Below are 23,687 nucleotides of genomic sequence, written 5' to 3' on the forward strand. Positions count from 1 at the left end.
GGTTACTGAGCCACCATCTCTTCTTCCAGATCGTGAAGGCATATGGGGAGGCCCTTGAGGATATTTACTGGGACTATTCACCGGCTTAGAGAATTGAGCACCTGATCTATCCTGAGCACGGAGGAGAAGTCCTGTACCTTCCTCCTGAAAGTATGGTGGCACCTGAGGTGTGGCCTTGCCCATGAAGTGATCCCTATGCACGACACGATGGGGCTCAATAGCTGAAGACTTTGAGCTATGGTTGGCCTGTTGCATGTGTGCAGTATGGATATGAGATCCTGGCTCTTCTAGACTCTGTCAAGTGATGGGTAGATTTTTGCCACTGAGGGGTTTTTGTCCACTCCCAGGTGAGTTAACTTGTCGAAGGAATCAAAAAACTTTTCTTAATGTTTATTACAAAACCATGCACTTGTAGGAGATCCAGAGTCTGAATCATGTCTTTGTGAGCTGCAGCTTGGGGTAGGGCTCTGATCAGGATATTGTCCAGAAAGAGTTGTAGGTGCATACCTTATGACCTGAGTCTGGTCAATGTCACTGCCAGTATCTTTATAAAGAACCCGGGGGCTGAGGAGAGACCAAATGAGTGTTTTGTACTAGTAATGATCTGCAGTGGCGTATTCATATGGGAATGTGGAGATAAGCATCTGCCAAATCCACTGAAGTCAGGAGGTCTCCTTGAGACAGGAATGACACCGTAAAGGCTAGGGTCTCCATCTAAAATTTAATTTTATTCATCCACTTATTGAACCTTCTGAGCTTGAGGATGGCTCTGACTCCCCTTTTGGTTCCTGGATGATCAAGATGGTGGAGTGGAATCCTGAGAACCTTTCTTTTGAGGGAACTCATTCTATTGCTCCCAAGTCCAAGAGATCAGAGGTCCCATTCCAGACCAGTTCACGCTTTGCAGTTTTGCTAGAGATGGGAGACTGGAAGAAGGGATGGGATGGAGCTTGCAGCTCAAGTGAGTATCCCTGGCTGACCATCTCCCTTGCCCACTTGTCTGTGGTCAGTGTGGACCATTCCTCTGAGAAATGGAAGATTCTATCTCCTAGATTCAGATCTGTATGGAAGAACATTCGCTTATTGTCATAATGTGGTTTGCTGGGCTGCAGAACCACCTCAGGTCTTTCCAACCAAGCCTCAGTTCCAAAACTTTCCATTGGTATATCTGCTGTCCTTTCTCTGTTACTTTTATGAGGAAGATGGAGAAAAGGAGTGTCTCTGCCTGAAAACAGGTTTGTACTCCCTTCTGACAGCACTCTGTGGAGTGCAAAGGGACAGCTTAGATTTTTGCAGCATTTTCTGCTGCCATTTTACCGTATTTTTCTCCTCAGAGGAGAGATCCTGTGAACTGAGATAAGCACAGAACTTTTTTGGAGTCCATTTTTTGCCCTATTTTGGAAAGCATCTACCTTCCAGGGTTGTAGCCATATGTACCTCGTGGCTGGTGAACTGGATGCTTTGGCTCTGGCAGAAAATCTCATTGCATCCATTGTGGCATCAGCCACGAATGCTGTTGCTAGGGAAAGTTTCTTAAGTATGGCACTGGAGCCAGGGTGGTTACTGTCTTTCAGGGCCCTAGTGTCCTCCAGCAAGGACCCTGTAGCTCTTGTAAAGCATGTTACAGCGAGGGATGCTCTGGGGGTAGATGAGGAAGCTTTGAAATTCTTTCTGAGGGGAGCTTCCACTTTCCTGTCTGTTGGGTATTTATGGAAGAATTCCCCTTTTGAAGGGATATCCGTATCCTCAGCTAAGGTTTGCCACTGCAGCATCAACCTTTGGGACTTCAGTAATAGCATTTTTTGGTTCTTGCAGCTTGTGGAGTCAAAGGTCCTGTCTGTTACTGAATATACCTTTGTCAGTTTTCTCCAATTCCTCTCTGATCACATCCTCAAAGACAGCAGGGGAATCATTGCCTTGTGGAAGGATTTTTAGGGAACCTATTTGGTTTGAGGCTGAGGTCATGTCTATACTACAAACTTGAGTCAGATTAAGTTACTTCTTTCCTGACTGGCAGATTACCACTGGCAATGTTGAAATGCCAATAGTGATCGTGGGCGACCCAACCTATTCCTTGCTCCCCCTTGCTTATGAAAGCTGTACACCAGCTACCTTGACAGCACCAAACGCTTCAACTACTGGCTTAGCAGGTGCAGAATGGCAGCTGAATATGCCTTTGGTTATTTGAAGGGGTGCTGTTGTTTACTCACAAGATTGGACCTCAGTGAGAAAAATATCCCAATGGCTACTGCTGCCTGCTGTGACCTGCATAATTTCTGAAAAGCAAAGGAGAAAGTTTCAGCCAAGGCAGAGGGTGAAGGTGGAGCAGCTGTCTGCTGAATTTGAACAGCCAGATACAAAGCTATTAAGAGCTCAACACTGAGCTATCAGGCTCAGGGACGCTTTGAAAGACCATTTTAATAGTGTGACAGAGAAGTGTGTTTGTGTTGTAGTATCCTCTACCAGGCACTGCTCTTTTGCAGCCTGGTATGAATTGTGTGGTGATTGCTGTATATGTAGGAACATAACATTGTTAATGCACCTGTTAATTTTGCTCATGAATATTATGAGTTGTGTGACACCGTGCAGTATCGGGCACTGTTAAAACTGCTGAGCACAAGCCAGCATATATTGTGAACTAATAAAAATTAATTTATGTTCCAATTAATAGAATTTTATTCTTTAACAAAATCTATGCAGAAATACCCCTGGGCAATTTTAAAAACAAATACATTTAAAGCTTAATAAATTAAGAGAACAGAACTTACAAAGGGGAATAAACATTCATGACCATTTCAGTTACACATACAAAACTGTGGCTTTCACAGGTCAGTGTATGTGAAGCTGTTACTGTCTTTAATGCCCCCCAGGGTGGAGTGGTAAGGGTAGTGCAGCAACCACTGATGCCATATGGAATGTTGGAGTGGGGAGGGTGTTTAGGGAGGTCCTGATATTGATTCTCAGTAGGCTGCAGAGGCAGGTGAGCACAGGATTGTTGAACCTGAAGGTCTACCAAAGTCTGCAGCCTCTTCGTTTGCTGTCTGAGAAGCCCCATTATGTCCTGGTGCATCTCCCTATCCTTTTCCTGCACCTTTCCCCTCTCTACTCTGTCCTTCTCCACTCTGTCTGCAGTGGTCATCCTCCAGACCCTGTGCTCACTGTGTGATGCAGCAGTGGCTTGCGGGATCTACTGGAACATGTCATGCCTCTGTCCATTTTGTTTGTTTTTATAGTTCTTCTGTAGTTAGTAGTAGTAGTAGTTTTATAATTAGTTTAGAGTGTGTTGGGGATCCTCCCTGGAGCCATGGTATGCCGCGGTCCTCATGGCACCAAAAAGCGTGAGGTCTGCGCCAAGCACATGCCAAAAAGTTACCCACACACCTCATGTTTAAGCTGTCTAGGTGAGGGTCACCAAAAGGACTGTTGCAGAATCTGCCGTGAGTTTCACGCCAGAGCTTTGAAAGAGAAGTAGCAGTGGCTCAAAGTTCTGCTTATGGAGGCAGCTCTGTGCCCCTGTTCAGACCTGGGTTCAGGGGATCTCATGCCCAGCACCTCCTTCTTGGTGCAGAGTGCCCCGGTGCCATCATCCCAGGAACCGGTGCCAAGAAAGGACTCTGTGTGAGACACTCGGCACTGTCATGGCTCCTTCCGAGTCCATTTGGCGGGTAGGCACCGGTCTCAATCACCAGAGCCTCAGAAGAAAAAGAAGCTGGAGAGGGATCGTTCTTCTCCAGACAAGTCTAAAGGGCCAACGACTGCGAGACCCCATATCAGACACGACCAAAACTTTATGGCAGATGCCATCCTCGTTGACCCCCAGAGCTAAAGCACAATGAAGGGTGCTATTTTATGCCATCTAGGGGCTACGAGCCTCTGTACTCGTACCCGCCACCTGATTCCCTTGTTGTGGACACTGCCAATCAGTGCTTGCGGCAAGATTACCAGGGACCCTCCCCTAAGAATTGGGAGGCGAAAAGACTCGACCTTTTTGGGAGGCAGGTCTACTCTTCAGGTGGGTTGCAGTTCAAATCAGCAGGCCATTGTCAGCAGGTACCGCTATAATACATGCGGGGCAATGGCAAAATTTGCAGAGCTGCTGCTGCAAGACTCCCATGCCGAATTCTCAGCCTTCATTGACAATGGTAAGCTCATTTTCTGAGCTTCCCTGCAGGCGGCGCTGGACGGAGCTGATGTGGCCACAGGGGTGATGGCAACAGGAGTGGCCATGAGAAGAGGCGCCTGGCTCCAGGTCTCTGGCCTTCCTTACAAGATGCAACAGATAATACAGGGCCTTACCTTTGAGGGTGTGACTCTGTTTTCCAAAAAGATGGATAAAAGGCTTCACAGTCTGAAGGACTCCAGAGCCACCCTCAAATCCTTGGGCCTTCACACCCTCAGCATGCAGCGGAGACACTTCAGGCTGCAACCTCTGCCACGGTTCTTCCAAAAACAGAACCGACAGGACGGTTCAAGGAGGAGGAATAGGAGTGGCAGAAAAAGGCTGTACTTGTCCTCAGGCCAGGGCTCTGGCCAATCCAAGCCACCTTCAGGCCCGAAACAGGCCTTTTGAAGGGGCAGTCAAGGATGGTGTAACAGTGCAAGGACTGGATCCAACCTACGTTACCTGTTTGTCCCAACTATCCCCTTTCTGCCCTGTGGTCCTGCATCACATTACCATGCAGAGAACCCAATGGTCCAGAGAGGGGATACTGCATCCAATTCTGTGCCCTCCAACCCTTCCACCCCCCTTATCCGTCCCTCTTCTGGGATCACTCTCACGAGCATCTCCTTGTACAGGAGGTGCACTCGCTGCTATTGCTGGGGGCAGTGGAAGTTGTTCCTCAGGAGCAGAAGGGCAAGGGCTTCTATTCACAGTATTTTCTAATACTGAAAGCCAAGGATGGGCTCAGGCCCATCCTAGACCTGCGGAAGCTCAACAGATTCATAAAGGAAACTCAAGTTCTGCATTGTCTCCTTGGCCTCCATCATCCCTTCCTTGGATCCAGGGGACTGGTATGCCACCCTCAATTTGAAGGACGTGTATTTTTGTATTGCAATCATTCTGTCCCACAGAAGATACTTCAGGTTTGTGGTGAACAACAACCACTGTCAGTTCACAGTCCTCCTGTTTGGCCTGTCAGCGGCACCTCGGGTGTTTACCAAGTGCATGGCAGTTGTGGCCGCGTTCCTGCACAGTCAGGAACAGGTGTTTCCATACCTTGATGACTGTCTCCTCAAGGGTCACTCCAGATCTCAAGTGGAGGCACAAGTCAACTTCATAAGAATGATGTTTGGCAAACTGGGCCTTCTCCTCAATGTGGGGAAATTGACTCTGTCCCTGGTTCAGTGGATAGAGTTCATAGGGGTGATACTGGACTCCACACAGGCATATCTCTCAGAAGTGCGGTTTCTGGCCCTGGGCAACATCTTTCGAAGTCTCAGTTTCCCACCACCACAGCAAGGAATTGCCTGAAACTTCTAGGACACATTGCCTCTTGTACATATGTGGTGCAACATGTCAGGCTCAGACTCCAGCTGCTCCAGTCGTGGCTAGCCTTGGTGTATCGGGCGGCTTGGAACAGTTTGGACAGGGTTGTGACTCTACCTCACCAGGTCGTCAACTCTCTCCAGTGGTGGCTCGACCCGCAGGTAGTCGGTCCAGGGGTCCCCTTCACCGGTCCTCAGTCGTCCCACTGGGACACATCTTTCCTGGAAATATCTGTGGAAGCTCCAGTCACCATGCTGCTCCTCCCGGACTTAGTAACTGAGGATCACGGCCGTCTCCAGCACCCAAACTTGGAACTCTCCTGTTTGGACTCGGTTAGATAAGTCCTCCTTGGCAGTAGGAAACCCTCCACCAGGGCTACCTACCTTGCCAAGTGGAAGAGATTCTCAATCTGGTCGGCGCAGCATCATTCATCCTTGACGCTCGCCTCTATACCAGTCATACTGGATTACCTTCTCCACCTCAAGCAGCAGGGACTGTGCATGTCATCAGTAAGGGTTCACTTGGCCGCAATCTCTGCCTTCCATCCAGGCGCAGAGGGCCGGTCAGTCTTTGCCAACCCTGTGGCCAGCTGTTTCCTGAAGGGTCTCGACAGGTTATATCCGCATGTCTGACAGCCGGTCCCTGCCTGGGACCTCCATGTGGTCCTTTCCAGAGTGACGGGGCTGCCCTTTGAACCACTGGCGACATGTTCCCTTCTCTATCTCTTGTACAAGGTGGTGTTTCTGTTCGCAATAACCTCAGCAAGGAGGGTGTCTGAGCTCAAGGCCCTAACATCGGAACCTCCTTATACCGTGTTCTTTAAGGACAAGGTTCAGCTCAGGCCACATCCAGCTTTCCTCCCGAAGGTTGTTTCCCAATTTCACATCAACCAGGACATCTTCCTCCATGTGTTCTATCCTAAGCCACATTCAAGTGACAGGGAGCAGAGGCTTCACTCATTGGATGTCTGCAGAGCGCTAGCCCTCTACATCGAGAGAATGAAACTGTTCTGAAAGTCCATTCAACTGTTTGTGGCTGTGGCAGACAGGATGAAAGGTCTTCCAGTCTCCTCCCCAACAAATTTCGTCATGGATCACATCCTGTGTCCGGGAGTGCTACACCCTGGTAGGAGTACCTGCCCCTCCGCTCATGGCGCACTCCACCAGGGTGCAGGCTTCTTCAGCAGCATTTCTGGCACAAGTTCCCACCCAGGAAGCATGCAGAGCAGCAACGTGGTCCTCCATATATACTTTCACTGCACATTATGTGATTACCCAGCAGGCCAGAGACTATGTGGCCTTCAGTAGAGCAATGCTCCAATCAGTGCATAACTCTGACCCCGCCTCCAGAATTTAGGCTTGGGAGTTACCTGATTTGGAATGGACATGAACAAGCACTTGAACAACACATCTCGAAGAACAGTTACGAGAGGGTGAGGAACAGTTTTTTCTTCATGTCCATTCCAATACCCGCTCTCCTACCCCTCTGTCAGAGTAGCAGGCAAGAAGGAACTGAGCGGATGGTGGGTCAACAGGACTCTATATTGAGCACAATGAAGGAGTGACTCCAAGGGGGCACCCAGGCTGACCCAACGGATGTTGCTATGGGAAAAATCTTCCGGCTGCCGTGCATGTGCACGCGTACACACCTAATTGGAATGGACATGAACAACACATCTCGAAGAACAACAGTTACGAGAAGGGGTATAACTGTTTTTTCATTGTTAGCACATTTAGCCCACAACAACTGTAGTGAATTTCCAGTAGTTTGGCTTATTTCGCTTCTTAATATAACCGGAGACAACCTTTCCTATATGAGGTACTCTTTTCTTCCAACTAGGAACCTAACACTAATTTCAGTTTTAAAAAAAAATTGTGGCTAAAGGACTCTACCAAACCTTGTCAAGTTTGAAGTTCATTATAATTTTACTGTGTATGGAAATTCTTCCAAGGAAAAAGCTCTACAAAGCAGAGAATTTCAATCTGCCTTTCTCATGTGACTTGATTATGTCTATATAAAATGACTTGACAGCAATGTATGAAGCTGGATATTATTCTTAGTTGTTTAGTTCTCCAAGAGCTGTTGCTAGTGAGAATTGTTTTGCCTATTTATGATTCCAGTACAAATAAAGAGACTTGGAAAGCTATCAACAGGAAGCTATCAAGATTTTCTGTGTATCCAATACACTTGTGCAGAGAAACTCAACATTTGACTAAGGAAAAGCTATCTGTCTGAGATACTCTTCTCACCTACTACACCAAACAAAATTAGTTTGTTTTTAATGGAGAATTATGAGGAACATCTTTGCTCAGTGATTTCAACCTCTGAGGAGCACTATGCACTTTTTTTCTTGTTTTTTAACGCAATAGAAATTCTGCAGTAAGAATAATTCTAGCTTTTTTTTTTTTGCTATCCATTAATTTCTATTAGAATCTGATAAACCCTACTTACGTGGGAGAATGGTATTTGTGATTCCAGGAACCACCTAAACCGCTTTCCTAGGGCCAAATCCTGTGAGTCTCAAGGCACCCACAAATCCCAGTGATGTGGTGATTTAAGACTGAATGCTCTCAAAACAATAGTGAATAAACGCGGGATAGTCAAAGGCCGGTATGGTGTATTGGTAATGATTTTGATGGATTTGGGACAAGAGAAACTTGCTATTACCTGAGAGATAGCCAGCACATTTTTCATGGTTGAATAAAGCGATATTTTGGTTTGATCAAGGCAAATGACATTTTGCCACTCTTTCTTTCCTTTTTAAATCTTTCAACCTCCCCTTCCCCACAAAGGGTGAGGAAAAGATTTTCTCTCTCCCTTCCCCCTCCCTCCCCTTCTCCAAAGGCTATCTTGATTGGTTGGCCAGAAAATAAAAACATGTGTTTGTTGTTACTGATGTAGTCTTTTTTTAAAAATTCTATTATACTATTCCAGTGTATAAAAACCACTCTGAGCATTTTTGCTAAGTGTTGGCAGTTCTGTCTGTATGCAGAGGCTGGAGGGAGATCTGGAGTAGATTATCAGATCTAACTTTTTAGAAATAAATAGAAGGGCATACATTAGTAACAATTAATACAAGGGAAAATATGGGTTTCTCAGTGGCATATCATAAACTAAATAAAGTGCATTTTTTTTAAAAGGTACAAGAAGACCAAGTCAAAGCATATGCTAACCTGGCCCTTAGGGCCCCACATATGCCTTCGGCATACCACAAAATGAGGCATCCAAGCCCATTGTCCTGACCCCCCTTTGAGAGTGGCAGTGGCAGGGGACCCCTCTCCTCTTCTAGCGAGGCAAGGGAAACTGTATGATCTCCCTTTCCTCCACACAGGAGCACAGCAGGACCCTCTCATCTCTGTGGGCAGCAGATCTACCCTGTAGTACAGCTGTTGGGGTATATATGCTTCAATGGATCTTGGGACTTAATATCACATTGAGATGAAAAGGGCAGTTCAAACCTCTAAGCACTATTGTTTCATGCTGTCTGCAGACTCAAGCACTCACCACTGTGTCAAATATAATCAGGTGTCATTTTCAAACCTCTCTTTGCAACAGTGAGGGTTAAAGTCTTTAAGAAATAAATAAAGTGTAAACCAAGATTGGTGTAATCAAATGACCCGAGAAGCTGTTGAGCTCTTGTAGTATCTCTGCTTTAATTCAGCTCGGGGCTCTTGCTGGTATTCTGCCTTCAGCATATGTTAACCTATTTTTTTTTTTTTGGTGCACTCTGAATATACCATAATTATTGCTAGTAAATACCCATTCCCTGACCAGCTGGCACATTTAGATGCTTCAGGAAACTCTTAAAGCTTGATTCAACATGACTTGCATCTTGTGTAGTCATATAAACTTGTGTAAAATGGGTGTGAAACAGTAGCACCAGTGTGAGAAAGTGGACAATTATTTTATTTAGGGTTTTGCATACGGCACAGTTGGAAATGACTTACACAGGGTATAATGCAGAGGAGAACTAGATCTTGAGACCAAGAGCCGAGACCCAAAGTAGTATATAGACAAATGGCTTTTTGTCAGGCCTTTAGTGTTGAAGTCCTAACGTGTCCAAGCTTGAAACGATCTCAGTGGACATCCCCCATGACATTTGAATCGCTATGTTCTTATAAGCTTTCAGAGCTGACTTGCCTCACTGAGGCCTGTGAAAGTTTAAAAAAAAAAAAAAAAAAAAAAAGAAACCCTTGTGGTTTCTTTGACTACTTTGATGTTCTATATACTGGTTCTGTCATGCAGATGAAATATCTTAGTCAGCTCTACACAAATTGTAACTCGTCCACATTATCATGAAGAACATGGGAAAGATCTGTAATATTTTTATGACTATTATGTGACCCTCTGGATGGTTGATGGTTATTGTGTTGCTTTCTAAGAATACGTGATGGTTATTTCTGTCTTAGGTGGTTTTGCACATCTTCAGGAATCAAAGTTAGTGGTGTTAGATAACCTAATAACCAATGTTTGACCAGATGAATGCCAAGGCCTTTGAGGTTTTGTCCCTGCCCAAATGGGACACAACATCTCCTAGCTTCGAAGAGGGGAAGAGTCCTCCAGGCTGGAATCCTTAAACCAGTGATACTCAGACTGAGGCTTGGAAGCCGCAAGTGGTTCTTTAATGTGCCTCCTTTGTCTCTTTGCAGCACATGATATTAAAACACTGTGATTTAATTATTAACCGCTGTAAGTTATTAACCAGTCAGGATGCTTTTTCTATGTTGTTCACCAATTGTAGAATACTTGGTGAGTCATTTTGCTGTGAGAATAATACAGTAAAAGCTTTTTTTATCCGGCATTTTGGGGGAGTGCGGGGTGCCAGTAAGTGAAAAATTCCAGATAACTAAGAGGGAGGGAGTTTGGGTACAGGAGGGCGGGCAGGGTTGGGGCAGGGGAGGGGGTGCAAGGCACAGGCTTTGGAAGGGAGTTTGGGTGTGAGAGGGGGCTTAAGGCAGGGGGTTGGAGGGCGGGTGGGGTCTCAGGGTGCCAGATCCAGGGGGCGCTCACCTCAGGTGGCTCCCTGCAAGCGGTACCTGGTTCCTGCTACTCCTAGGCAGAGGTGCGGCAGGTGGCTCTGTGCGCTGCCGCTGCCACTGCCCCGAGGACTAGCTCCACAGCTCCCATTGGCCAGGAACCAATTTCAATTGATTTCAGTTACAACAGAGAATACAAAGTGTACAGTGCTCACTTTATATTATATTTTTGAGTACAAATATTTGCACTGTAAAAATGATAAATAGTATTTTTCAATTCACCTCATACAAGTACTGTAGTGCAATCTCTTTATCATGAAAGTATAAGTTACAAATGTAGATTTTTATTGTTTTTACATAACTGCACTCAAAACCAAAACAATATAAAACTTTAGAGCCTACAAGGCCACTCAATCCTACTTCTACAATCCTTACTACTTGTTCAGCCAATTGCTAACACAAACAAGTTTGTTTACATTTACGGGAGATACTGCTGCCTGCTTCTTATTTACAATGTCAACTGAACATGAGAACAGGCATTTGCATGGCACTTTTGTAGCCAGCACTGCAAGGTATTTACGTGCTAGACATGCTAAACATTCGTATGCCCCTTCATGCTTTAGTCACCATTCCAGAGGACATGCTTCTATGTGATGATGCTTGTTTAAAAAAAAAAAATGCATTAATTAAATTTGTGACTGAACTCCTTGGGGGAGAATTGTATGTCCCCCGCTCTGTTTTACCCACATTCTGCCATATATTTCTGCTTTGGATCGTTATCTAGCAGAACCATTAGCATGGACGTGTGTCCTTTGGAATGGTGGTTGAAGCATGAAGGGACATATGAATCTTTAATGCATCTGGCACGTAAATATCTTGCAATGCCGGGTACAACAGTGCCATGTGAACACCTGTTCTCACTTTCAGGTGACATTGTAAACAAGAAACGGACAGCATTATCTCCTGCAAATATAAACAAACTTGTTTGTCTGAGTGACTGACTAAACAAGAATTAGGACTGAGTGGACTTTACATTGTTTTAGTTTTGAATACAGTGTTTGTTTTTGTTTTGTTTACATAATTGTACATTTGTAAGTTCAATTTCAATTATAGAGATTGTATTACAGTACTCGTATAAGCAGAATTGAAAAATACTGGTTTCAGAGTAACAGCCGTGTTAGTCTGTATTCGGAAAAAGAAAAGGAGTACTTGTGGCACCTTAGAGACTAACCAATTTATTTGAGCATAAGCTTTCGTGAGCTACAGCTCACTTCATCGGATGCATACTGTGGAAAGAATAGAAGATCTTTTTATACACACAACATGAAAAAATGGGTGTTTACCACTACAAAAGGTTTTCTCTCCCCCCACCCCACTCTCCTGCTGGTAATCGCTTATCTAAAGTGATCACTCTCCTTACAATGTGTATGATAATCAAGTTGGGCCATTTCCAGCACAAATCCAGGGTTTAACAAGAACATCTGAGGCGGGGTGGGGGGGTATGCAGGACCCACCTGCGGAAGTAAAGAAACAGATTGGTAGAGCCAGAAGAGTTCCCAGAAGTCACCTACTACAGGACAGGCCTAACAAAGAAAATAACAGAACGCCACTAGCCGTCACCTTCAGCCCCCAACTAAAACCCCTCCAACGCATTATTAAGGATCTACAACCTATCCTGAAGGATGACCCAACACTCTCTCAAATCTTGGGAGACAGGCCAGTCCTTGCCTTCAGACAGCCCCCCAACGTGAAGCAAATACTCGCCAGCAACCATATACCACACAACAGAACCACTAACCCAGGAACCTATCCTTGCAACAAAGCCCGTTGCCAACTGTGCCCACATATCTATTCAGGGGACACCATCACAGGGCCTAATAACATCAGCCACACTATCAGAGGCTCGTTCACCTGCACATCCACCAATGTGATATATGCCATCATGTGCCAGCAATGCCCCTCTGCCATGTACATTGGTCAAACTGGACAGTCTCTATGTAAAAGAATAAATGGACACAAATCAGATGTCAAGAATTATAACATTCGTAAACCAGTCGGAGAACACTTCAATCTCTCTGGTCACGCGATTACAGACATGAAAGTTGCGATATTACAACAAAAAAACTTCAAATTCAGACTCCAGTGAGAGACTGTTGAATTGGAATTCATTTGCAAATTGGATACAATTAACTTAGGCTTGAATAGAGACTGGAAGTGGCTAAGTCATTATGCAAGGTAACCTATTTCCCCTTGTTTTTTCCTATCCACCCCCCCCAGACATTCTTGTTAAACCCTGGATTTGTGCTGGCAAATGGTCCACCTTGATTATCATACACATTGTAAGGAGAGTGATCACTTTAAATAAGCTATTACCAGCAGGAGAGTGGGGTGGGGGGAGAGAAAACCTTTTGTAGTGGTAAACACCCATTTTTTCATGCTTTGTGTGTATAAAAAGATCTTGTGTACTTTCCACAGTATGCATCCAATGAAGTGAGCTGTAGCTCATGAAAGCTTATGCTCAAATAAATTGGTTAGTCTCTAAAGTGCCACAAGTACTCCTTTTCTTTTTGAAAAATACTATTTCTTACAAATATTTGTAATCAAAAATACATATAAAGTGAGCACTGTACATGTTGTGTTGTAATTGAAATCAATATATTAGAAAATGTAGAAAACATCCAAAAATATTTACATAAATGGTATTCTATTATTGTTTACAATGCAATTAATCGCAATTAATTTTTTTAATTGCATGACAGCCCTAATTGTATATTATCAGTAGAGTTGTTGGATATTGTCATTATAAAGTAATTATCTCCCTTATTGATACCTGTCAGCCACTTTGAAGTCCGCTGAATTCTACAGCTAGAACTCAGAACAAAATTTGGTCCGCAGAATCTATATTATTGGTGATAAATGGTCCAGAAAGAACAAAGCTTGATATTTTTTTTTTTCAAATCCCAGATTGATTTAGTAGTGCTGGTAGCTGGGGAAACCATATTTTTATATATAAACTGAGCAAGTTTGATCTGGAGTCCTTGACTCATTGGCTATGGAGATTCAGCCCATAATGTAACTTTTATTCTCTTTTTTTTATTGTTGAACCGTACTTTCTGATTGGTCTGAACTAATCAGTTGGGTTTCTGGCTTTGGAAGCTTAGGGGTGGAAATCAATTGTCTCTAAAAATACAACAGAGGTAGATATGATAGTGTTCTTTAGTATTGTAAAATTCTGACAATTCAGGCTGTGCAGATGCTTTTAATGCATTTGGGACTTGGACAGTATATCTGTGAAAATCATATGGCCTGCCTTTTGCACTCGGTATAGGAATTATTTGGTTTTGTGAGGGAGTTGAAAATTTGAAATTTTCATCTAACAAGAAAGGGATAGAATAATATTGAGTGTTCTACAGTTAGACCAATTTTTAGTATATTTGACTCAAATTTTATATTGGACTATAGCTATTTGTCTCTGTCTTTGGGGTGTATGTGCTTTTTTAGAGATTTCATTTTTTCTACTCTTTTATGTAGTTTGTTTTGATGGGGAGCCTTATCCTAATGAAAGTTGCTTGTTGCCACTTCAAAGGAAATAGTGGGCTCATCTTGTTCATAGCCTGTGTAAGGGATGATTTGGCTCTAGGTAAATACTTGCTATTATAGCAGCTCAAAATGGTAAATAGATGCTGCCAAATGTCAGGGCTAAAGAAAAATCTCCTACAGAGAGGCTTAGGCTGATAGGCTTTAAAAGGCTTAAATATGCAGCTTTCTAAAAGAGACCAGTCAAAAACAAAAATAAACAAATATTCATTTTAGAATGCCTCAATTTACTGTTAAATAAAATTTTTCTAGAACTAGTTTATATATATTACAAAATATCATAAACACTTTATTTCACATTCGTTGTGTTGTAAAATATTTTAAGAATATTTTAGGTAAACAGAATATTTAAATTTGGTGTATTTAAATATTTAGTATATATTTAGTAATATAGTATATTAGTATTTAAATATTTAGTATATTTGGTGTATTTAAATAGAATATTTAAATTTGGTATATTGGTTGTGTTGTAAGAATATTTTAAGAATATTTTAGGTAAATTTTGATTAATTTTACCTTTTAAATTAAAACTGAGAGGGTGGGAGGGAGGTGGAAATAATGATACCCAAGACTTTTTACTTTACCAATAATAAAGAAATTTAAAATAATTTTCTAAACAAACATTAAAAAATTAAATGTAATGTCAATTCACCCGTCATAGATGAAGCAACCCTTAATCAGGTCCCAGTTTGCTTGTACCTACAAAGATGACGTGATGACTGAGAAGAAGGATCAGCACTTCTTCAGTAGGAGCCAAATCCCGACTTGCATACATCCAGCACCAAAACAAATGCTTGCTCTCTGTTTAGAAGCTGAGACTTTTGCAGGTAAACTGAATTATGTTTGAGTGAATGAGAAAATTTTATTCCTGATTTTTCAGGTCTTATACCTGTTGATTTTTATCAAACTACTACATCAATCTTTATTAAAAGTCAAATGTAAAGGATTTTTTCAAGAAAAAACAAAACTGAGGGTTTAATAGCTTTGCACAGGTTACAATTGGTAAAAACTGATCTAGAATATTTTTTAGTCTATGCTATGTGAGATAAGTGCTTTGAAATTAGCAGTATAGATTGTAAATGATTTCTTTTTGTATTGCCATCATAATCTCCAAATAAATTTTAACCAAACAGTAAGGTTTCTTTTTACCTATTTTACAGAGATGACCTAACGCTTGCAGGAAATTTATATATTGAATGGGAAAATTATGGCTAGTTGTTAAATTTACTTTTAAACAATAACACATTACAAGGTGTGTATTATATAAATCACTGTTAGGACATAAATGTATTAATCCTTTGCAACATTTTGACCTTTGTATATAAACTTATTTCCTGAAGTTGTTGATGGTTACATTTATACATGTGTAATGTCATTTTAAAATTTAATGGTGAAGTGGCTATGTTTAGGTTTGTTTATAGTTGTTGGCTAGTTGATGGCCAGTCAAATTATTTTTATTCATTTTATTTAAGAAAGCACTCTCTTGCTAAAAATACATGACCTTTTATGCCATTTAAATCCGAGGAATATCCTGGCTAACTACTTTAGGAGTAATAACTTTTTTTCCTTCCCAAAATATTTTATTCTCTTGCACGATAGAAGGTGTAAAGTCACCTCCTGAAAGACCAGCACTTGGAACCAGTTCTGGAAATGTTCATTGGAATGGAAGTAAAAGTGAAAAAGCAAAAAGTTGTCCGCCAAGAAACAAGAGCTCAAAGAGGAAACACATGGATCTGAATAGTGAGAAAGTCATCTGCAATAATGAAAATGAGCCACCTCAGTACACCAATATTAAGAGACCCAAGATATCAAACATACTACAGGAGAAATTGGACAGCAAACTAGATGGAGCAGCAAAAAGCAACAAGGCTACAGCCAAGAATAAATTGATTGTTGGTCAGAAAAAGTTGACTGACTTTTTTAGACTATGAATCTTTTATTTTTATTTTGATGTGTATATAGTAAATTTACTATTCCATAATAAACATTGTACATCTTGAAAGAACAAGATAACCGGTGCATTAACACATTTTGGCTTCACAGTGTCCAAATATATTAAAGTAGGTTACACATATTATTCATTAGACAAATATAGTGACAAGTCTTGATTGTACAGAATTCTCTATTTCAGTAACAATACATCATAACTATTACAACTAGGTCATCTAGTGAAAATGTCAATCATGTTTCCCTCTACTTTGAAATACAGATAGAAGTATTTAGATGTAAATATATAGCAATACCAAAAGCACTGTAACTTCAAGTTTCATTAAATTGGCAACCAATACTTCTTCAGAGAAGAGGCCAACAGTTTTCAAACTTGCCAACAAGGTCGATAGACTCTTCCCAACATACACCTGAGCACTGAAGAAAAAATTTTTTTACTCTTTTTGTATTCTAAGTTGAAATATTTTTTCTGTGGAAAAATACACATATACTTACTGTCAAAATCTCTCCTTCCTATAGGAAATTTAGCTGAGTTTTCTTCATCCCCGGTCTCTCTCCTTTTCTGTATTGATTCAATATTCTGAATTTCAGTGTCAGCTGGAAAAGCCATAGATCCTTTCAATGCAAGATAAGGTAGCTGTTTTATACCTAGGTTCAGTGGCAAACCATGGCTTATGAAATTGTGTTTGGAACCTATATTCTGAAGTAAGAAAAAAAGATTTAAATTTTAAAGACACAATGTTAACATTATGTTTAGTTCTTTTTTTTTTTCTTTTTCCCCATTCAGAACAAAGGTATTGTAACAGACAGTCATTTAAAAGACGTACAATGCCACACATTGGAACTTTGTCTAACCACCTTAAAATCAAAGTGCATGTCAAAATAATGTAGATGATCAGCTTAATTTCAGTTTAGTTATTCAGTGGGACTGAAACCATCTTGGTATGTGTGGCTAGTCCTGTTGACATTCTAAGATATATTTTTAGTACAGAATGGGCAAAATTTTCAAACAATGATATCTAAATAAAAGTAGACTGATATTTTCTTACACATTATGACCACCTGGAATCCTGATGAAAATCAGGTAATTTGTTTAGTTTCCCAAACTCAGATTTAGGTGACTAACATTAGATACTTATATTTGAAAACATAGTATTCAGTAATTGCATGATCTTGTAACTGAAACCATCCACCACAACATTCTTTTAAATTGTAAATTTTTAACCCTTTTAAAAGGATTATAAATTGAGCTTTTATTCATGTTTTAGAGTTCAATAAAAAATGGAAACTCACTAAGAATTTTGGGTTTCTGTCTTCCTCTTCATCCAGAAAGCTGCTGTCCTCCATCTTGTAGTGCTCAAGAGTAGGTATAGTCTCTGTCTTCTCTGTTTTACCTTCATTCCAAAGAGCTTTTCCTATATTGAATGCATTTAGTATCATATCATCATCTTCTACCTTTCTAATAGACTTCGAAACTGAAAGTAAAAAACCTTGAGAAAAGAGAGAGAAAATTAGTATTAATATGTAGGATGAAATATGCATTCTTAGTTGTTTAATGTTTGCATAGAAGTTAAGCAGGTTTAAGATATTATTTAAGAAAGGTGTCCTTTGTAAATTAATGTGTTCTCCAATCCTGTCTACCTTTATATATTTTATAGATTGAATAGAAACCACTTCAGTGGCTTATGAGTTCACCCTGTATAAATGACTCATTATAAAGAGGCTAACCTTTTGAATAGCATTTGTAATGCCATATATTGGTTAGAACTACTTAAGTATGGATATTTTTTACCATGGATTATTAGCTCCTTTGTAGACTTTCAGAACAGTACAGATTAGTAGTTCCTTTTAATGGATCAATTTTAGCAAAATTCACAGGATACCATAATCTCTACACATGCTTTTTTTAAATCAGGCCTTACTTTTCACTTAAGGCAGTTTTAGAAAAGAACTAATTTACACATGTAAGAAGGAGGGTCAGCAAAGTAACTTGTTTTGTTTTAAACCCTGGTCTACTCTATTTTAAAGTGAAATTGATTTTCAAATCTTCTTGGGAAAAGAGTTGAAAAAAACTTTGAAGGTAGCAATGATTTAAAATACTACCATTGTCTTAATACAGGCAAAGCTGAAACCTTTAACTTGTGTTCAGTAAATTGTGTACCTTTTTATCTGAAGATATAGCTGGCAGTTCTCACTCATTGCTGATCCATGTATTTGTCAGAGTTTGGAGGCAGTTTCCCATCTGAAAGGATCAGCTGGGAACACCAATAGGTTAGTACCCAGATCGTAATTTCAGATGTTCCTCCCTCTCCCACTCCAGATAGAAACTTCAGTTTTTGCCTCACAGACTCTTCCAGATTGAATGCTCTATTATCCCCTCCTGTGTTTAGAAACACGATAAAGGTCTATGGAAAGAAATTTCTGTGGAGATTCCTCCACATTTTGCTATTTGAGGGAAAGCATTTGTCCCCCACATGGGGAAAGTGTAAGGGGCCTGCCCAGACCTAGCAGATCCCTAAGGGATCTATTTGATGCTAGGGCCATCTGCACAGTGACCCTGTACCTCTGGACTAGTTCTAGACTAGTACCTCTGGACTAGTTTATCCACCTTGTGCGGATCTGCGGGTCCTGAACCCAGGCCCGTAGGCCACTGCTGCATCCCCAACACCACTGGATGGCTATAGTAATGACAGGAGAATTGGGAGCCCTAAGGCCCTGCACTCCACCAAACATACTACCCACAGGGATCTGACTGGAGTTGCTCCAGAGTCCCTGATTGGGCTGGTTACACTTCTAAACTAGAGAGAGAAACAGGAAGTTGTCTGTGCAACAAGGTGGATTCTGGGTGGGTGCTGCAGCTGCAGACCCTCTTGTTCAATACCTGACTTTCGGTCTCATCTCCAGTTCCTGACTTTAACCCTGCCCTGTACCTGGCGTCTGCCCTCAGCCTCGTTCTGGTCACAGAACTCTGTCAGTCTGGTTTTGACTGCTCCAGCTCTGACCTTATGCTACTGACCCTCAGCTTTGGCTTGTGATTCCTGTTTGACCCCCAGCTCTCACTTTTGCCCCATGGCTCCTGTCTTTGGACTGCCCATTGGCCTATGGTTCCTGAACACTGCACTGAATGGCAGGCTGGCCTGCCTATGTCCAGGTCATTGTGCCAGTCTTCCACAAGCTCTGACACACCCTTACTCCAGTCTTTAAGAGGTATCTGCATGCACATGGCACACAGGTAGTCAGAGCAACTTACCAAACCATCAGGAAACTGTCCAAGCAGCTGAGTAAACAAAAAATGAGCACCTCCCACTTCCCAATTTCTCTTTAATATTTACTTCTTTGCTTACTTTTTTAATATGTAACCTCACTTTATATTTAGCAAAAATTCACTTTTGCATCAAACCCTTTTTGTGATTTCTTTCACTAACACTTTTTCTTTATCAGCAGGTATCTTCTGATATTTTCCACAGGCAGACTCTCCACCATTGACTGGCACCAAAGAGGGAGCTGGACCAGTGCCTATCTTTATTCCAGCCAATTATAATAAATGTCATCAGAGGTTCATGAAAACTTACTTCAAAATAGAAGTTTACCAAATGCTTTCAATTCTCAAGCAAACAAAAAAGTTCATGTTTTGGATCCGTTTGAACCAGTTTGAACAAAATAGCAGGCTCCTCTCTTTGCTCTCTTGTGGCCAGCATGAAATCCTAAAGCTATAATCCATCCTTGCATGGCTGAGGTAGGAAGGAAGATAGGCTTTGGCTTGGGTTGAACCTTTTTAAGAAAATAAAAAAAACACTTTTTATCTATGAGTTGGGAAGGGCACTTTCCTATCCTTGTTGCTGTTACTAAGGACTCTGCAGTTGCTACTGTTTAGGGAGGGCGGGGGGAGTCCTATTATCTAAAAATCAGGGCGTACGCTGTCACCAAAATGAATGCCAATTTTTTTTATGGGCTAAAAGACCTAAGACCGCCTCCTTGGTTAACTGCAAAAACAAAGCTGTCAGTTGAGGGAAGACCAAAAATACAACCCTTGGCCCCTTTTAAAATTCAGCAGTGTCTGTCTGATAATTGAAGAAAATGGAACATGCTCATTAGGATCTCCAACTCACATTACAAAAAGCATAATTGCTATACATGGCTGTAGAATCAGGTAAAGTCATAAACTGTGGTCAGTACAGACCATAGAGAGCAAACTTAGCTTTTCCAGATTTGGAGTAGCTTCCATGGCTGCAGAGCCTGAGCACAAGGTAGCTTCTGTCATTCTGCAGCCTCACAAATTCAATGGGTGCATCTGTGCCCAATGTATCTAGGTGTTCACAATCTAAATAAAATGCATATTTTTCCTTTTAGGCTTCAAATACTCCACTTCTGGCAGAAAACTAAAATGTTTTGAATTATGATAACTAAATTCATATTACAAATTGCTGCCTAAAATCTTGTCTGTTATCAATTGGCCTTTTCTTTTCACTTAATATTAACTTAGTTCTTTTTAGTACTGTTTACATCAGTAATTTACCGTTATTTTAAGTAACTCCTCCTGCTTTTACATGGAATCGTGTTACTGTGAAATCGGACAATCTAAAATTTGATGTGAAATGCAAAAGTAAATAAATTTGGTCAATGACACTTAATATGGCTGAAACTTATCTTTTATTCTGTTTGCATTCCTATAAAAATAAATATTTAGTATACATTTTGTTTCCGTAAGTAAGTTTTTTATTCATTTTTCATTCATTCAGTAAGTTAGTTCTTAATTTTCATTTCTGAGCTTTTGAGCCTAATAAGCACTGTCTGTTTCTGAGCAATAAATAAAACCAGGTAAACTCTTTCTGTTTTTTACAGGGTTTTTTTAAGACTTAAATGAAATGAAAAGCAATAAACAGTATAGTGTGACATACTGTTGAATGAATATTTAAATATTAAAAAATTACTGAATTTTAGAATGTAGTGCCAAAATCCCTGTTCAGTGATCATTTCTACATTAGCATACTGTTTTTCAGTTATCCTTCCTTAGCCACTAACATTGGTTTTTGCTCCATATTCAGAGTTAATGGTCTGTTTTTATAGAGTTATGATTTTATTAATCTTGAGCATGCTATAGAAAATTGTTTGCATTTAATATTTTCCTCTTAAGTTATATTTTGTCTCAGTTTTACCAACACTTCTCATCTTTTTTTTTTTTAAAATGGCAACAGCTGCCTCTTGTTAGTGCCATCTAGATTCTCCTGTGGCACTATATTCTGGATGAAGTTCATCCCTGTGCAAAGAGCCCCACACAAGGCCTATTTTTTCCACAGGACTTGTGCTGTACCGCTGCATGTGGGTGAATTTCACCCTGTGTGTACCTACTCTTAAGTGTAGATCTGGATGTCTTTTGTTCAGCACTGAAGGAAGATAGTAAAATCTGAATAGTATGCAGTGTACTGCATTTGCCTGCACATGTTGCCACTAGAAGCTTCAAAGGGGTATTCAAGTGTTTTCTGCCACTCATTATTCTTAAGAGGAAATTGAAGATCTCAACCAGAGGGTATAAAACTTGGTGTACACATTTATTTCTGAATGAAGAAGTTGTACAGTAAGAGAGAAACAATTATTGGGTTAGATCACTTATTGAATTTCTTTTAACTGGCTCTTCCTAGGCATGATTACTAAAGGAAAAACTCCATAGTCAGGTAAAAATGGAGGAGGCTTCAACTATAGGAAAGTTTTCTGAGCTTGATGTTTAGTTTATTCTGAAGCAAGCACAGAACAACTATAGCATTATCTTGCTCCTTCCCCTGACACACAGCATGACATCATGAAGCTGTTTTGATAGGTGTTATCCTTATTTGTTTTAGAAGATCTCAGAAATTCAAACCATCTTGCTATAAAACTGTACAGTCCAGAAAGTTTCCAGATAGAGTCAAGCCAAAGGGTCTAGTTTGGCTCTATGAGCCAAAACATGAGCTGAACCATTTGAGCTGACTAGCCAAATACAAAAAGAAAATACATAAGTTGAATATATAAATATATATAACGTCACAGTGGCTGACAAGGAATAATGAGAAAAGTATTTAACTATCTTGGCTTTTCCTTGGCTCATCTTTATTTATGGATGAAGAGCTGAATCAGAACCAGATTGTAACTTTCAATAATTTTCCTACCTCTAGTTTCTTGGCATTTAAAAGTAGAAATTTGTGGGATTTATTTCTGCAACTATTATAGAGATCTTAGAGAGGATTTTTTTATTTACGCTTCCCCATGCCTTTGCATTAAACCATACTTACCAGTCTTCCCATCCATCTTCTGGAACAATCCACAAATGTCTCCTTGGAACCTGAGGAGATGACCTCCAAGATCTTGCTAGTGGACAAGCCAATATCATCCAGTACCTCATCTGGCAGACAAGCTACAGTGAAAACTGGCACAAAGAAGACTGCACCGAAAAGCAACCAGGTACCATCACTTTGGCACAAAAGATGACTCCTGCGTCAACAGCATCAAAACAGGAACTAAGCACCTCTGGTATCGAAGTCTGGCATCAAAAGGGGCTGGTCTGAATGCACAGGCACCAGGTAGAGCTTGGTGTCCTTCTATAATGACAGACCATCCAGAGCCTCTGGAGAGAAATCGATCAGGCCTCATACAGTGTTGAGGGCTTGGGATAAGGAGCAGCCTACAGTGACACAAATCATGAATCTGGTCATGCACCTCTCAGCATCAACAGTGAACACAGAGAATGAGTCGGGGAGAACTGGAACCACCATTGATGCTGAAACACCTGCCAGTATCTGTGACAGAGGCCCATTGGTACCAGTGGGCAAAGGTTCTTTACAAGCAACTCCTATATCAGACCTGACAAACTCACTCCATCTAATACACTACTTTCCTGGAATTTATTGAGGAAAGGTGGTAGGTGAGGTCTCTACTGAAAGCTTATAATTCAACGATATTCATAATCATTGTGAGATGTGTGTATGGGAAATATTTTAGGAATAATGTAACTACATTGAAAACTGTGCCTTATGGTCCTTGGAATAAAAGTTAGTCATCAGAAAATCATATGTCTCAGTGATGGTCTGTTCAAGTGGGAAGGAGTTGTCACCCTTCCCTAGAACTGCTGATATAATGCAAGGTTCCATTGTCTACCGTTGCCTCATCTCAGAACAGTCAATGGAAAACTATTAAAGACAACTCCAAACAATCAAAACCACTTGGAGGTTAATAGGAACATTATAAGAGGCTGGGGATGACCCTGTCTGTGAATAAAGGCAAAAGACTGATCCAGTATATGAGGTCAAGAAAGACACTTTGCATCATTTACTGAGAAGACATATTGTTGAACAGGTGTTTTTCATGAAGGTTTAGAACCTGGTTCCTGTGAAGCTAGCCAGCTCTGCAACCAGCTGAACTCTGAAGGGAAAACCTACTTCATTGGATAGGAAAAAGTAACTATTAATAAGTGTAGGCCCTACTTCATGTTTTATTATTTTGTTTTGTGTTACAACCATTTATTTCTGTCATTCTTTTGTTTCCAGTGGAACCTCTATTTTTTTAAATAAATATTTTATTATAAGTGCTCATAAGTGCCGTGTGTTGTACATTAGCAGTGATTTAAGGTAAAACCGGGGTATACTATTCCTTTGAGAGCTGAGGATCTGGGATTTCTGTGAGTAGCCAGTGTCGGGCTAGATACCTAG

At 40.9% G+C, this 23,687-nt stretch overlaps 2 protein-coding genes across 6 annotated transcripts in view; one reads left to right on the forward strand and one right to left on the reverse strand.

Annotated features, from left to right (window-relative positions):
* Nucleotides 1-16,008, forward strand: part of PARPBP (PARP1 binding protein) — a 90,406-nt gene extending 74,398 nt beyond the window's left edge. For 3 of the 4 annotated variants that reach the window (XM_084631347.1, XM_084631349.1, XM_084631348.1), the window contains 2 exons: nt 14,723-14,888; nt 15,661-16,008. In XM_084631347.1, the coding sequence (XP_084487473.1) occupies nt 14,723-14,888; nt 15,661-15,992 (498 nt within the window). In that variant the 3' untranslated portion in view covers nt 15,993-16,008. Of the gene's footprint in view, nt 1-29; nt 336-14,722; nt 14,889-15,660 lie in introns of those variants that run through there. The other variant, XM_084631350.1, reaches the window with a different exon arrangement.
* Nucleotides 16,009-16,343: 335 nt separating this feature from the next.
* PMCH (pro-melanin concentrating hormone) lies at nt 16,344-17,571 on the reverse strand (the record flags this gene model as incomplete). Of its 2 annotated transcripts, XM_084631412.1 has the most annotated exons (3): nt 17,302-17,571; nt 16,504-16,708; nt 16,344-16,425 (listed from the first exon to the last, which is right to left on the reverse strand). In XM_084631412.1, exons 1-3 carry the CDS (start codon nt 17,548-17,550, stop codon nt 16,376-16,378), a joined length of 504 nt encoding a protein of 167 aa, XP_084487538.1. In that variant the 5' UTR covers nt 17,551-17,571. The 2 variants fall into 2 exon arrangements, with proteins under 2 accessions (XP_084487538.1, XP_084487537.1); XM_084631411.1 differs by having other exon boundaries at nt 16,376-16,708.
* Between the last annotated feature and the right edge of the window lie 6,116 nt (nt 17,572-23,687).

The sequence above is a fragment of the Lepidochelys olivacea genome (assembly GCF_965140295.1).
Source record: "Lepidochelys olivacea isolate rLepOli2 genome assembly, chromosome: 1".
Taxonomy (NCBI): Eukaryota; Metazoa; Chordata; order Testudines; family Cheloniidae; genus Lepidochelys; species Lepidochelys olivacea.